Source organism: Salmo salar, chromosome ssa06 (assembly GCF_905237065.1).
Source record: "Salmo salar chromosome ssa06, Ssal_v3.1, whole genome shotgun sequence".
Lineage (NCBI taxonomy): Eukaryota > Metazoa > Chordata > Actinopteri > Salmoniformes > Salmonidae > Salmo > Salmo salar.
The window spans coordinates 32942220-32956148 of NC_059447.1; the positions used below are offsets into that span (position 1 = coordinate 32942220).

Below are 13929 nucleotides of genomic sequence, written 5' to 3' on the forward strand. Positions count from 1 at the left end.
GATGCACCACTGTGTCTCCACTCAATCCATCCGCCACCATCTAGTCCTTTTCCTCTGAGCTCAAACCACTGCATCATGCTCTTAATGTTCTGAGAGCTACACTGGGAACCAACTGGAAACATTCATTCATTTCCCTGTGCGTGTGTAGCTGCCTGCGGTGTGTAGCTGCCTGCAGTGTGTAGCTGCCTGCGGTGTGGAGGTAAAGAGTTGCTGAGAGGTTGAGGGGGAGTGTAATTCAGTGGACCGTGTGGCTGCTCCACTGCTGTGGGCTCCCTGGGCCTGGTGAAAGGCTTATACGGCGGAGCGGACGAGAGGACTGGGAATAAAACAAACCGTTAGAGCTGGGGGCCGCCGGGGGCCGCGCTGTGCTCCGAGAGCCATGTTTACACTGCGCTTGATGAGGGATGAAGTCGTTAATCTGGGAAATAAAACATGAGGCATTCCACAACGCTGGTGTTTCGGCCTTTATGGCGGAGGGGTCTATTTTGTAATCTCCACCTTTCAGAGAGTGGTGATCCTCCATTTTGGGGGTTCAGGTTGGCGAATGAAAGCAGACTTCCTCCTGGCTGTGTTGGCACAGCATTGTGATTCCTGTCCAAAAACAACAGAGTGAGATGGTTGGCTGAGTTGAGCAATAAATACCATGGGCCCTAACTGATGTCACAAAGCTCTGAGTTTGTCACCTGAGGAGAGCGCAGCAATCAGGCTGTTTGGGTTTGATCCCAGAGTATGGAACAGAGTAAAAGTTGGGGCAGAGCTGGAAGCCTTCAGGTTACTGATACAGCCCTCTAGAAAGCCTAAGACAGCTTGCTGTATGTGGTTAGCTCATTAGGGAAGGAGAGAACCTCTGTAACACTAACCTGCCCATAGCTTCATCCTCTGCCCGCCCATGACTGCATCCCAAATATAGACTAAAAATGTTTGGCCTGGCAGCGTGCAGTGAAACAATGATGCTCCCAACCATTAGTCACTTTCGAGAAGTGCAAAAGATCCATCAAATGTGTTAAGAACAACAGCACAACATGAACTACATTTGCCCTGAACTCCAATTAGGCGTGAACTCTGACAGCCACCACTGTGAAACGACCCCAAAACAGTCTGGGTAAGTGGCTGACTTTTATATATGATGGTGGACTGTGTTGATACATTCACTCTGTGAGACTTGGAATAGTCAGTATAAGTTAAGAGTGAAGGTCCCTTGTGGTCTGCAGTAGGAAATGTAATATGTTGCAGTTCCTGTGACTAATTGGTGGTGTACCAGGCTGAAGGGCACTGGAGAATAGGTACTCCGAGAACCCACTCTGAGCCAATAGGAATGCAGTCACGGCTGTGGTTGGAGACCACAATATGCGGGTCTGCACAGAGTCACTCACTTGTCACTGAAGGGCAAGCTGGGTCCCAGTGTAATACAGCACATTGAGATGTTGTAATCGGACCGGAAAACAAACGACTTGAAACAATATTCCGTCTTTCATACAAGGAGGATATTACACTCTTAGAACAAAGGTGCTACTGTATCTAGAACATGAAATGATTTTTCGGCTGTCCCCATAGGAGAACCCTTTGAAGAACCCTTTTTGGTTCCAAGTAGAACCCTTTCGGTTCCAGGTCAAATCAAATCAAATGTTATTTGTCACATACACATGGTTAGCAGATGTTAATGCGAGTGTAGCGAAATGCTTGTGCTTCTAGTTCCGACCATGCAGTAATATCTAACAAGTAATCTAACAATTTCACAACAACTACCTTATACACACAAGTGTAAAGGAATGAATAAGAATATGTACATAAAAATATATATGGATGAGCGATGGCCGAACGGCATAGGCAAGATGCAGTAGATGGTATAGAGTACAGTATATACATATGAGATGAGTAGTGTAGATTATGTAAACATTATATAAAGTGGCATAGTTTAAAGTGACTAGTGATACATTTATTACATCCAATTTTTTATTATTAAAGTGGCTAGAGATTGAGTCAGTATGTTGGCAGCAGCCACTCAATGTTAGTGATGGCTGTTTAACAGTCTGATGGCCTTGAGATAGAAGCTGTTTTTCAGTCTCTCGGTTCCAGCTTTGATGCACCTGTACTGACCTCGCCTTCTGGATGATAGGGGGGGAACAGGCAGTGGCTCGGGTGGTTGATGTCCTTGATGATCTTTTTGGCCTTCCTGTGACATCGGGTGGTGTAGGTGTCCTGGAGAGCAGGTAGTTTGCCCCCGGTGATACATTTTGCAGATCTCACTACCCTCTGGAGAGCCTTACGGTTGTGGGCGGAGCAGTTGCCGTACCAGGCGGTGATACAGCCCGACAGGATGCTCTCGATTGTGCATCTGTAAAAGTTTGTGAGTGTTTTTGGTGACAAGCCGAATTTCTTCAGCCTCCTGAAGTTAAAGAGGCGCTGTTGCGCCTTCTTAACCACGCTGTCTGTGTGGGTGGACCATTTCAGTTTGTCCGTGATGTGTATGCCGAGGAACTTAAAACTTTCCACCTTCTCCACTACTGTCCCGTCGATGTGGATAGGGGGGTGCTCCCTCTGCTGTTTCCTGAAGTCCACGATCATCTCCTTTGTTTTGTTGACGTTGAGTGTGAGGTTATTTTCCTGACACCACACTCCGAGGGCCCTCACAACACTACAGTAGTAGGCTTGATTACCAACAACGACGAGATGGCCTACAGGGAGGAGCCCTGTAGGCCATCTCGTCGTTGTTGGTAATCAAGCCTACTACTGTAGTGTTGTCTGCAAACTTGATGATTGAGTTGGAGGCGTGCATGGCCACGCAGTCATGGGTGAACAGGGAGTACAGGAGAGGGCTGAGAACGCACCCTTGTGGGGCCCCAGTGTTGAGGATCAGCGGGGTTGAGATGTTGTTTCCTACCCTCACCACCTGGGAGCGGCCCGTCAGGAAGTCCAGGACCCAGTTGCACAAGGCGGGGTCGAGACCCAGGATCTCGAGCTTAATGACGAGTTTGGAGGGTACTATGGTGTTAAATGCTGGGCTGTAGTCGATGAACAGCATTCTTACATAGGTATTCCTCTTGTCCAGAGGGGTTAGGGCAATGTGCAGTGGGATTGCGATTGCGTCATCTGTGGACCTATTGGGGCGGTAAGCAAATTGGAGTGGGTCTAGGGTGTCAGGTAGGGTGGAGGTGATATGATCCTTGACTTGTCTCTCAAAGCACTTCATGATAACGGAGGTGAGTGCTACGGGGCGATAGTCATTTAGTTCAGTTACCTTAGCTTTCTTGGGAACTGGAACAATGGTGGCCCTCTTGAAGCATGTGGGAACAGCAGACTGGGACAAGGATTGATTGAATATGTCCGTAAACACACCAGCCAGCTGGTCTCCGCATGCTCTGAGGACGCAGCTAGGGATGTCGTCTGGGCCTGCAGCCTTGCGAGGGTTAACACGTTGAAATGCTTAACTCACGTTGGCTGCGGTGAAGGAGAGCCCGCAGGTTTTGGTAGCGGCTGTATCGTTGGCACTGTATTGTCCTCAAAGCGAGCAAAGAAGTTGTTTAGTTTGTCTGGGAGCAGGACATCGTGGTCCGTGACGGGGCTGGTTTTCTTTTTGTAGTCCATGATTGACTGTAGACCCTGCCACTTATCTCTCATGTCTGAGCCGTTGAATTGTGACTCTACGTTGTCTCTATACTGCCGCTTAGCTTGTTTGATTGCCTTGCGGAGGGAATAGCTACACTGTTTGTATTCGGTCATGTTTCCGGTCGCCTTGCCCTGATTAAAAGCAGTGGTTCGCGCTTTCAGTTTTGCACGAATGCTGCCATCAATCCACGGTTTCTGGTTGGGGAAGGTTTTAATAGTTGCTGTGGGTACAACATCACCGATGCACTTGCTAATAAACTCGCTCACCGAATCAGCGTATTCATCAATGTTATTGTCCAACGCTATGCGGAACATATCCCAGTCCACGTGATCGAAGCAATCTTGAAGCATGGAATCAGATTGGTCGGACCAGCGTTGAACAGACCTGAGCACGGACGTTTCCTGTTTTAGTTTCTGTCTATAGGCTGGGAGCAACAAAATGGAGTCGTGGTCAGATTTTCCGAAAGGAGGGCGGGGTAGGGCTTTGTATGCGTCGCGGAAGTTAGAGTAACAATGGTCCAGGATTCTTTCCGCCCGGGTAGCGCATTCGATATGCTGATAAAATTTAGGGACTCTTGTTTTCATATTAGCCTTGTTAAAATCCCCAGCTACAATGAATGCAGCCTCAGGATATGTGGTTTCCAGTTTACATAGAGTCCAATGAAGTTCATTCAGGGCCATCGATGTGTCTGCTTGGGGGGGATATATACGGCTCTGATTATAATCGAAGAGAATTCTCTTGGTAGATAATACGGTCGACATTTGATTGTAAGGAATTCTAGGTCAGGTGAGCAAAAGGACTTGAGTTCCTGTATGTTGTTATGATCACACCACATCTCGTTAATCATAAGGCATACCCCCCGCCCTTCTTCTTACCAGAGAGATGTTTGTTTCTGTCGGCGCGATGCGTGAAGAAACCAGGTGGCTGTACCGATTCCGACAGCGTGTCTCGAGTGAGCCACGTTTCCGTGAAACAACGAACGTTACAATATCTGATGTCTCTCTGGAAGGCAACAGTTGCTCTGATTTTGTCTACCTTGTTGTCAAGAGACTGGACGTTGGCGAGTAGTAAACTCGGGAGTGGTGCGCGATGTGCCCGTCTACTGAGCCTGACCAGAAGACCGCTTCTTCTGCTCCTCCTGCGGTGCCGTTGTTTTGGGTCGCCGGCTGGGGTCCGATACATTGTCCTGGGTGGTGGACCAAACAGAGGATCCACTTTGGGAAAGTCGTATTCCTGGTCGTAATGTTGCCAAGTTGATGTTGCTCTTATATCCAATAGTTCCTCCCGGCTGTTTGTAATAAAACTTAAGATTTCCTGGAGTAACAATATAAGAAATAATACATAAAAAAACTAAATACTGCATAGTTTCCTGAGAACGCGAAGCGAGGCGGCCATCTCTGTCGGCGCCGGATCAATAACCCTTTCCACAGAGGGTTCTTTCTACCTGTAACCAAAAAGGGTTCTCCTATCGGGATAGCCAAATAACAGTTTTTTCTAAGAGTGTAGGATATTGCTGTATTATAACTCTTTGGAAAGACTAGAAGTCATCCAGTTCAGGGTAATGTGTGATGTTGGTGGATCTGATCCTGAGGTGAAATGGTTGCCTTGTTCAAAGAGAATTGTTTGAATCAACTCCTGCACTCCTGAATTCCATGGCAGACCTCACTTCTATTGGTAGCCACTCATCTTTTTTTCCAGAGAAATCCTCTGAGTTCTTCCCCTCCCCCGTTACAATTCACAGAAATGTAGGGTGATTCATTATAGCTCTCCAAGTTAAGCAAATAAAGTCTAATAAAATGTGGTCACTAGGGACCGAGTGTTGGGATCCTCCCCTGTTTTAGTGATAAAGATACTCCAACTACATTGTTTCAAAGGCTCTGTCCACAGAAATGCTGTTATTACTGTAACCTGTAACCTCTATTTGAGAGAGATAACTTATGACTTGGACAAGGAACGGAGGTAGAAGTTAAGGCACTTGAGGTAAATGCGCAAAATATGCTTTTTATTAATCCACTCACTCAAACCTGCCTCAGCTTGTGCTGTTGTTTGTGTGACTGCATGTGTGTGTGTGTGTGTGTGTGTGTGTGTGTGTGTGTGTGTGTGTGTGTGTGTGTGTGTGTGTGTGTGTGTGTGTGTGTGTGTGTGTGTGTGTGTGTGTGTGTGTGTGTGTGTGCACGTGTAAGTGTGTGAGTGACAGGTGCTTGTTTGCTCAGTGCTTCAGAGCCTGGCTTCTCTCCCCACGGTGCAGGGAGACAGAGGGAGTGAAGCTTTTCTCTCCTCACACACTAATCCTGAACAGCATGGACTCAAACATGACTTATGTGTTCACACCTGTGAGTGTGTGTGGGGATGGGGGATGATAGCAAGATCTGTTTCCACTCAACTGTACAGCGGATCAGCTCACACATCACTCAGTTTGTTTTGCTTGTGTTGTCATGGAAATCCCAATAGACTCCAAATACCAGAGTCACACAGGTCAGCAACACTCACACTGGCACAGGTGGGAGCTTTTGTCTTTACAACTCTCATTCACCTGTCTCACATAATAATACATAGTAGTGAAGTAGTGGAAAGTTATACTCAATAAAGTTATCAAAAGATTGTTGGAAGACTTGTTTCTTGCTGATAATTTGTTGAATTCCTAGATATCATGGCAGAACAATTCAACTTGTTTTCCAACAACATACAGAAAGTCCAAAACTGAAGCAGAATATCAACTAACGTGAGGTTTGGGTGTCATGCAGCCATTTTGAGCAGCACACCCAGCAGACGCCCAGCCCAGCTCAGGTACTGTACCTTTGCAGGCCCTCCTGTGAGAGATGGCCTTGGACATGTCCCGGAAGAAGCCCTCCTTGCAGTAGTGGCAGTGGCGTCCGGCCGTGTTGTGGCGGCAATTGAGACAGACTCCGCCGCTCCTCCGCCCAGACAGCTTGTACAGCTCCATGTTGAAACGACAGCGCCGGGCGTGCAGGTTACAGTGGCAGGCTGCAGAAAGATGGAGAGAGGGGGAGAGAAAGAGAGGCAAGGGGGAGAATAACACAGAGGTCAGTGCATTCGCATGATTTTTACACAGGTGTTGAGTAATGAAGAGTTTGGCCTCCTTTGGCCTCCACTTAATGAAGACTTTGGCCTCCTGAACCTCAACACGAAAAACCTCCCACCATGCACCCTTGCAGTTCAGCTAGTCTAGTGCTTCATAAGCTGGAACTGAAAACTGATGAACTCAGCGATTTCATTCACATGTACAGTATATCATGGTAGGGTGTTGACCACGTTACTTTCTAATTTCCAAAAAGCTAGTGGAGGGGAACCAAATAACAGCTAGTGAACTGTAGTGTATGGAGACCCTGAGAAGGTTACTGTTACTTTAGTGACATCAGTAGGTCAAAGTCCTCTGGTCAGACATGTCATTTGGAGACAATGAGTTATTAAAACAGATGGATTGGCCAGGCTGTGAGCGATCCAGTTTCTAAGAGTAAAATGGTGTGGTCCGACTCCACGCTCTCATTTCCCCTCCACCTGCTTATAGATTTGACCTCTGACCCATAGTGATGTCAGGAGAGAGATTTTCTTTCCCACAGATCTCACAGCCTTTACTAACTCTCTTAGTTGTTTTATTGTCATAACATTATGAGGGATAACTTCCCAATTAAATCGGGTGATTCATTCATCAGTTCATCAGTTCTCTGTGTGTTAGAATCAGGGTGGACTTTCCACCTCTGCTCTAGTGATATTCTCTTCCAAAGCACTGTGAAAGAACTTCAATTTTTTGGCTTGCATTTGAGCTTTTCTGTTTTAGTCTCATCCAGGCACGTACTGCTGTGATAGGGCTGGAGGAGGAGAAGCCCGCATGGTTTCTTATTTGCGGATAATCTCTCCATCAGTGCACCCTGCATTAAGGTTATAGCCACAAGATCTGAGCGATAAGGGCACATATGCTACACGTTCATCAGCACTCCCAATCACGTACCAACCAACTCACACCTGCCATTGGGGACCAAGGTTGCCAGGTGGGTGGGATTCAGAGCCGCTTCCTCTAAATTGGGGCTTAAACGCACACAGTCACACACAAACCGAGGTGTTTGGCAGCTGTCATGGGCTTATCACACCTCAAACCCCAGGGCCGATCAGCACACTCAGAGCACACCAGACCCCCGGAGCTTTGAAGCGTGCTCCCTCCCTCCCTCCTTCTCTATCCCCCCTCCCTTCCCTCTCTCCCCCCTTGCTCTTTACCGCCTTCTTATCCCAGATGTTATCTCAACTTTGGGTGGACGTGTGAGTACAAATGTAATGGGATTTTTTTTATGAATGGGAAATAGACTGGAATGCTCTTAGTGTTCTAACCAGAGGAAAACATCCTACAGATAAATGCCCAAATAAAGGAAACACCAACATAAAGTGTCAAGGGCATTGAGCCGCCATAACAGATAGATATTCTACAAGTGTCTGGAACTCTATTGGAGGGATGCTACACTATTCTTCCACCAGAAAGTCCATCCTTTGGTGTTTTGTTTACGGTGGTGGAAAACGCATCTCAGGCGCCACTCCAGAATCACCCGTAAGTGTTCAATTGGGTTGAGATCTGGTGACTGAGACACACAAACACACACACACACCCTTTAAACCCCCTATGCTCCTTTGAGACCCCTCTTTTAAAGTTGTGTGATTTGTATTGAGAGGAATGCTGCGCTTGTTCAAGGATGAAGAGGAAAGGAATTCCAGTGAATTATTGTTTATCCGGTATCAATTAGTCCCTCAGTCAGTGAAGGCCCATAATGATAGTGGCCCATATTATGAGAGGATGATGTGTGCCAAGCCAAATAAGCCTCTCATCCTCACCCTGTCAGTGATCTGAGAAAAACACATCAGTCCCCTGAGCAGATTCATATACTTGTCACATTCTCTCCGAGGTATCCAAATCAAATCAAACTTTATTTATCACATGCGCCGAAAACAACAAGTGTAGACTTTACCGTTAAATGCTTACTTACAAGCCCTTAACCAACAGTGCAGTTCAAGAAAGAGTTAAGAAAATATTTACCAAATAATCTAAAGTAAAACATTTGAAAAAGTAACACAATAAAATAACAATAACGAGGCTATATACAGGGGGTACCGGTACCGAGTCAGTGTGCGGGGTACAGGTTAGTTGAAGTAATTTGTACATGTAGGGAGGGGTGAAGTGACTATGCATAGATAATAAACAGCGAGTAGCAGCAGTGTACAAAACAAATGGAGGGGGGGGTGATTGTAAATACAGTGAGGGAAAAAAGTATTTGATCCCCTGCTGATTTTGTACGTTTGCCCAGTGACAAAGAAATGATCAGTCTATAATTTTAATGGTAGGTTTATTTGAACAGTGAGAGACAGAATAACAAAAAAAAATCCAGAAAAACACATGTCAAAAATGTTATAAATTGATTTGCATTTTAATGAGGGAAATAAGTATTTGACCACCTCTCAATCAGAAAGATTTCTGGCTCCCAGGTGTCTTTTATACAGGTAACGAGCTGAGATTAGGAGCACACTCTTAAAGGGAGTGCTCCTAATCTCATCTTGTTACCTGTATAAAAGACACCTGTCCACAGAAGCAATCAATCAATCCGATTCCAAACTCTCCACCATGGCCAAGACCAAAGAGCTCTCCAAGGATGTTAGGGACAAGATTGTAGACCTACACAAGGCTGGAATGGGCTACAAGACCATCGCCAAGCAGCATGGTGAGAAGGTGACAACAGTTGGTGCGATTATTTGCAAATGGAAGAATCACAAAAGAACTGTCAATCTCCCTCGGCCTGGGGCTCCATGCAAGATCTCACCTCGTGGAGTTGCAATGATCATGAGAACGGTGAGGAATCAGCCCAGAACTACACGGGAGGATCTTGTCAATGATCTCAAGGCAGCTGGGACCATAGCTACCAAGAAAACAATTGGTAACACACTATGCCGTGAAGGACTGAAATCCTGCAGCGCCCGCAAGGTCCCCCTGCTCAAGAAAGCACATATACATGCCTGTCTGGAGTTGGCCAATGAACATCTGAATGATTCAGAGGACAACTGGGTGAAAGTGTTGTGGTCAGATGAGACCAAAATGGAGCTCTTTGGCATCAACTCAACTCGCCGTGTTTGGAGGAGGAAGAATGCTGCCTATGACCCCAAGAACACCATCCCCACCGTCAAACATGAAACATTATGCTTTGGGGGTGTTTTTCTGCTAAGGGGGCAGGACAACTTCACCGCATCAAAGGGACAATGGACGGGGCCATGTACCGTCAAATCTTGGGTGAGAACCTCCTTCCCTCAGCCAGGGCATTGAAAATGGGTCGTGGATGGGTATTCCAGCATGACAATGACCCAAAACACACGGCCAAGGCAACAAAGGAGTGGCTCAAGAAAAAGCGCAATAAGGTCCTGGAGTGGCCTAGCCAGTCTCCAGACCTTAATCCCATAGAAAATCTGTGGAGGGAGCTGAATGTTCGAGTTGCCAAACGTCAGCCTCGAAACCTTAATGACTTGGAGAAGATCTGCAAAGAGGAGTGGGACAAAATCCCTCCTGAGATGTGTGCAAACCTGGTGGCCAACTACAAGAAACGTCTGACCTCTGTGATTGCCAACAAGGGTTTTGCCACCAAGTACTAAGTCATGTTTTGCTGAGGGGTCAAATACTTATTTCCTTCATTAAAATACAAATCATTTTATAAAATTTTTGACATGCGTTTTTCTGGATTGTTTTGTTGTTATTCTGTCTCTCACTGTTCAAATAAACCTACCATTAAAATGATAGACTGATCATTTCTTTGTCAGTGGGCAAACGTACAAAATCAGCAGGGGATCAAATACTTTTTTCCCTCACTGTAGTCCAGTAGCCATTTGATGAATTGTTCAGCAGTCTTATGGCTTGGGTGTAGAAGCTATTAAGGAGTCTTTTGGTCCTAGACTTGGTGCTCCGGTACCGCTTGCCGTGTGGTAGCAGAGAAAACAGTCTATGACTTGGGTGACTGGAGTCTATGATAATTAATGTGGGCTTTCCTCTGACACCGCCTATTATACAGATCCTGGATGGCAGGAAGCTTGGCCCCAGTGATGTACTGGGCTGTACGTACTACCCTCTGTAGCTCCTTGCGGTCAGATGCCGAGTAGCTGCCTTACCAGGCTGTGATGCAACCAGTCAGGATGCTCTCGATGGTGCAGCTGTAGAAGTTTTTGAGGATCTGGGGACCCATGCCAAATCTTTTCAGTCTCCTATGGGGGAATAGGTTTTGTCGTGCCCTCTTCACCACTGTCTTGGTGTGTTTGGACCATGATAGTTTGTTGGTGATGTGGACACCAAGGACTTGAAACTCTCGACCCGCTTCACTACAGCCCTGTTGATGTTAATGGGGGCCTGTTCGGCCCGCCTTTTGTTGTCCTGGCACCACACTGCCAGTTCTCTGACCTCCTCCCTATAGGCTGTCTCATCGTTGTCGGTGATCAGGCCTACCACTGTTGTGTCGTCAGCAAACTTAATTATAGTGTTGGAGTCGTGTTTGGCCACGCAATCGTGGGTGAACAGGGAGTACAGGAGGGGACTAAGTACACACCCCTGAGGGGCCCCAGTGTTGAGGATCAGCGCGGCAGACGTGTTGTTGCCTATCCTTACCACCTGGGGGCGGCCTGTCAGGAAGTCCAGGATCCAGTTGCAGAGGGAGGTGTTTAGTCCCAGGGTCCTTAGCTTAGTGATGAGCTTTGTGGGCACTATGGTCTTGATTGCTGAGCTGTAGTCAATGAACAGCATTCTCACATAGGTGTTCCTTTTGTCCAGGAATGCCGTATTTCCATGACAACACTTGATTTTAATAGGTTGATATTTCTGAGCGCTGGGTTTGGCTGTGCATCAGGTCTAACTGTGAGTGTCTACCACATTGGTTACTGTAAACCACCCAGTGCGGTGGCTGTGCATCAGGTCTAACTGTGAGAGACTCCCACATTGGTTACTGTAAACCTCCCGGTGCGGTGGCTGTGCATCAGGACGAATTGTGAGAAACTACCACATTGGTTACTGTAAACCTCCCAGTGCGGTGGCTGGGCATCAGGTCTAACGGTGAGAGACTACAGACTCAGAGATTGAAGTCTTGTTTATTGAAGTCTGGTTTATTGAAGTCTTGTTTGGCCATGCCCTCAGGAACCTAGTGATTTCCCAATTAGAATAGGTGTATACTTTGCACATGTTTATAGGACATTTTATGAGCTATGCAGTTTGTTAAACAGCATTTGTTTCAATGTGCTGGTAAAACAAATCTTGGCATCATGTGAAGTTACACCAATAAACGGTTTTAGTTGAAATTAGAGAAAAATAAACTTGTGGCCTTTCATTGAAAGTGCTTGTTACACAGCCTACATGATGCCTGCATGATGCCTGCATGATGCCTACATGATGCCTACATGATGCCTGCATGATGCCTGCATGATGCCTGCATGATGCCTGCATGATGCCTGCATGATGCCTACATGATGCCTGCATGATGCCTACATGATGCCTACATGATGCCTGCATAACACCTGCGTGGTGTGTGGGGGAAGCTTCAGAAAATGAGTCACAAGTATTCATTAACATTCATAAAGCACTTATGAAATCAATGTGTTCCCACTCATTCCCCCATAAATATCCAAATCGCAATGTAATATATGAAGTCATAGTTAAGTCAAGTAACTATTTAACTTAATCAATAAAAATGACAAGTGACTAATTGCATGCCTGACTTATGAAAGCATAATGAATCAATCGTTATGTTTTATTAAGGATGAGAACCTATAGTATTACAGTATATCAGCATCAACGTGAGGGACATGAAAGTCACTATTTGGCTCATTAAGAATTATAGCAATAGCTTTAAGTGGATGATACAATATGTTGCCATCACAACCGACTGAAAATCACTCCTACATTACTCTTATGAAGTTCTAATACATCAGCAGACATGCCTCGAAACACTACTTGTAATATGCCTCCATTTCTTTGGGCCAAGGGATTTGTCACTGAATTAAGATCCAACTGTGCATTTGGTCTGTTGATACATACTGCATGACTTTAATGGTACAAACGCCCCTGAACGTCTTCTGTGGGGTACTCCCGTTAGATCAGTCACCCTTAAGCTCTCAGCTTCATGCCCCAGACATACTCAACATTTTCCTACAATAAATGTTTCGATTGCACATTGCTGGAGCAGCTGCTATTTTGATGAGGGAGAAAAAACAACAAAGGCCTTTTGGAATGAGCTATCCAGATGATGAATCATTTTACGAGTTTCCGGAATGCTTTTGATGACTTGAGCTGGGGTGAAAAGACAGAAACAGTCAAAAAAAAATAGAAACGTCTCATATTGGGAGGACTGATTCAGCCAACGGCCCTGATGTTCTTCCATAGCAACCCGTCACCTCGGTGTAATGCTAACGAATAAGTAAACAAGCGAGAGTGCAGATAAAGAGCGTATAAAGACTTTGATCTGTCTGAGCAGAGCTGACAGGTTGAGACAGACAACTGTTTGAACACGTGGACTTTCAGCATGTGTGGTCCCGTGTGGCTCAGTTGGTAGAGCATGGTGTTTGCAACGTGTTTGCAACGCCAGGGTTGTGGGTTTGTTTCCCACGGGGGACCAGTATGGAGAAGAAAAAAAAAAAGAAATGTATGCATTCACTACTGTAAGTTGCTGTGGATAAGAGTGTCTGCTAAATGACAAAAATGTCAAATGTTTTTATTGAGACACACAGGTTTTAACAGGATGCAGTGATGAACGACCCTGGGGCTGGGGTTCATCTGCAGTGGAAGCAGCACCTGTCTCAGTTCCTTCCTCAGCTATAGGAACTGAATGGAAACTCTGACCTCTCTACGCTGGAAGGCCCAACATCTGCATTGTCCCCCTTAGTGGCCCCTCACACCATACCACTGACACTGGGCATTCAGTAGCTCTCTCTTCTAGAAGGAATGCACACAGGCATTGATGGAAATATTGCTCATCCATGAAGAACATGGAAGAACTGGACAAGAGGGTCTGCCACAGTGACAGTTTCTGGACAGTTCCTGGAAATACTGCATATTGACCAACACAGTTATTTTTCACACTTTGACATGGTTGGCTTAAAGGGTAGAGATGATGGAAGCAGATGAGCCCAGGTGGCCTGATTTTACTACAGAGATGTAATCAAACTAAAGTCATTAGAATGGCCAATTAGTGGCAACATGTCTAATCCCTGGGGGGCTATGGCTTGTGCTTGGTTACCATGACAGCACTGAGTGAGACATGATGATAAATCACTCAGCTCACCTTTAACCTTTGAAGACCTGC

The 13929-nt window shown here is 46.0% G+C and overlaps 1 protein-coding gene across 1 annotated transcript in view; it reads right to left on the bottom strand.

Annotated features, from left to right (window-relative positions):
* LOC106607062 (netrin-1) overlaps positions 1-13929 on the bottom strand; it is a 43481-nt gene that overhangs the window by 13473 nt on the left and 16079 nt on the right. Inside the window, 1 exon segment of the mRNA XM_014203636.2 lies at positions 6404-6592. Coding sequence (XP_014059111.2) covers positions 6404-6592 — 189 coding nt within the window.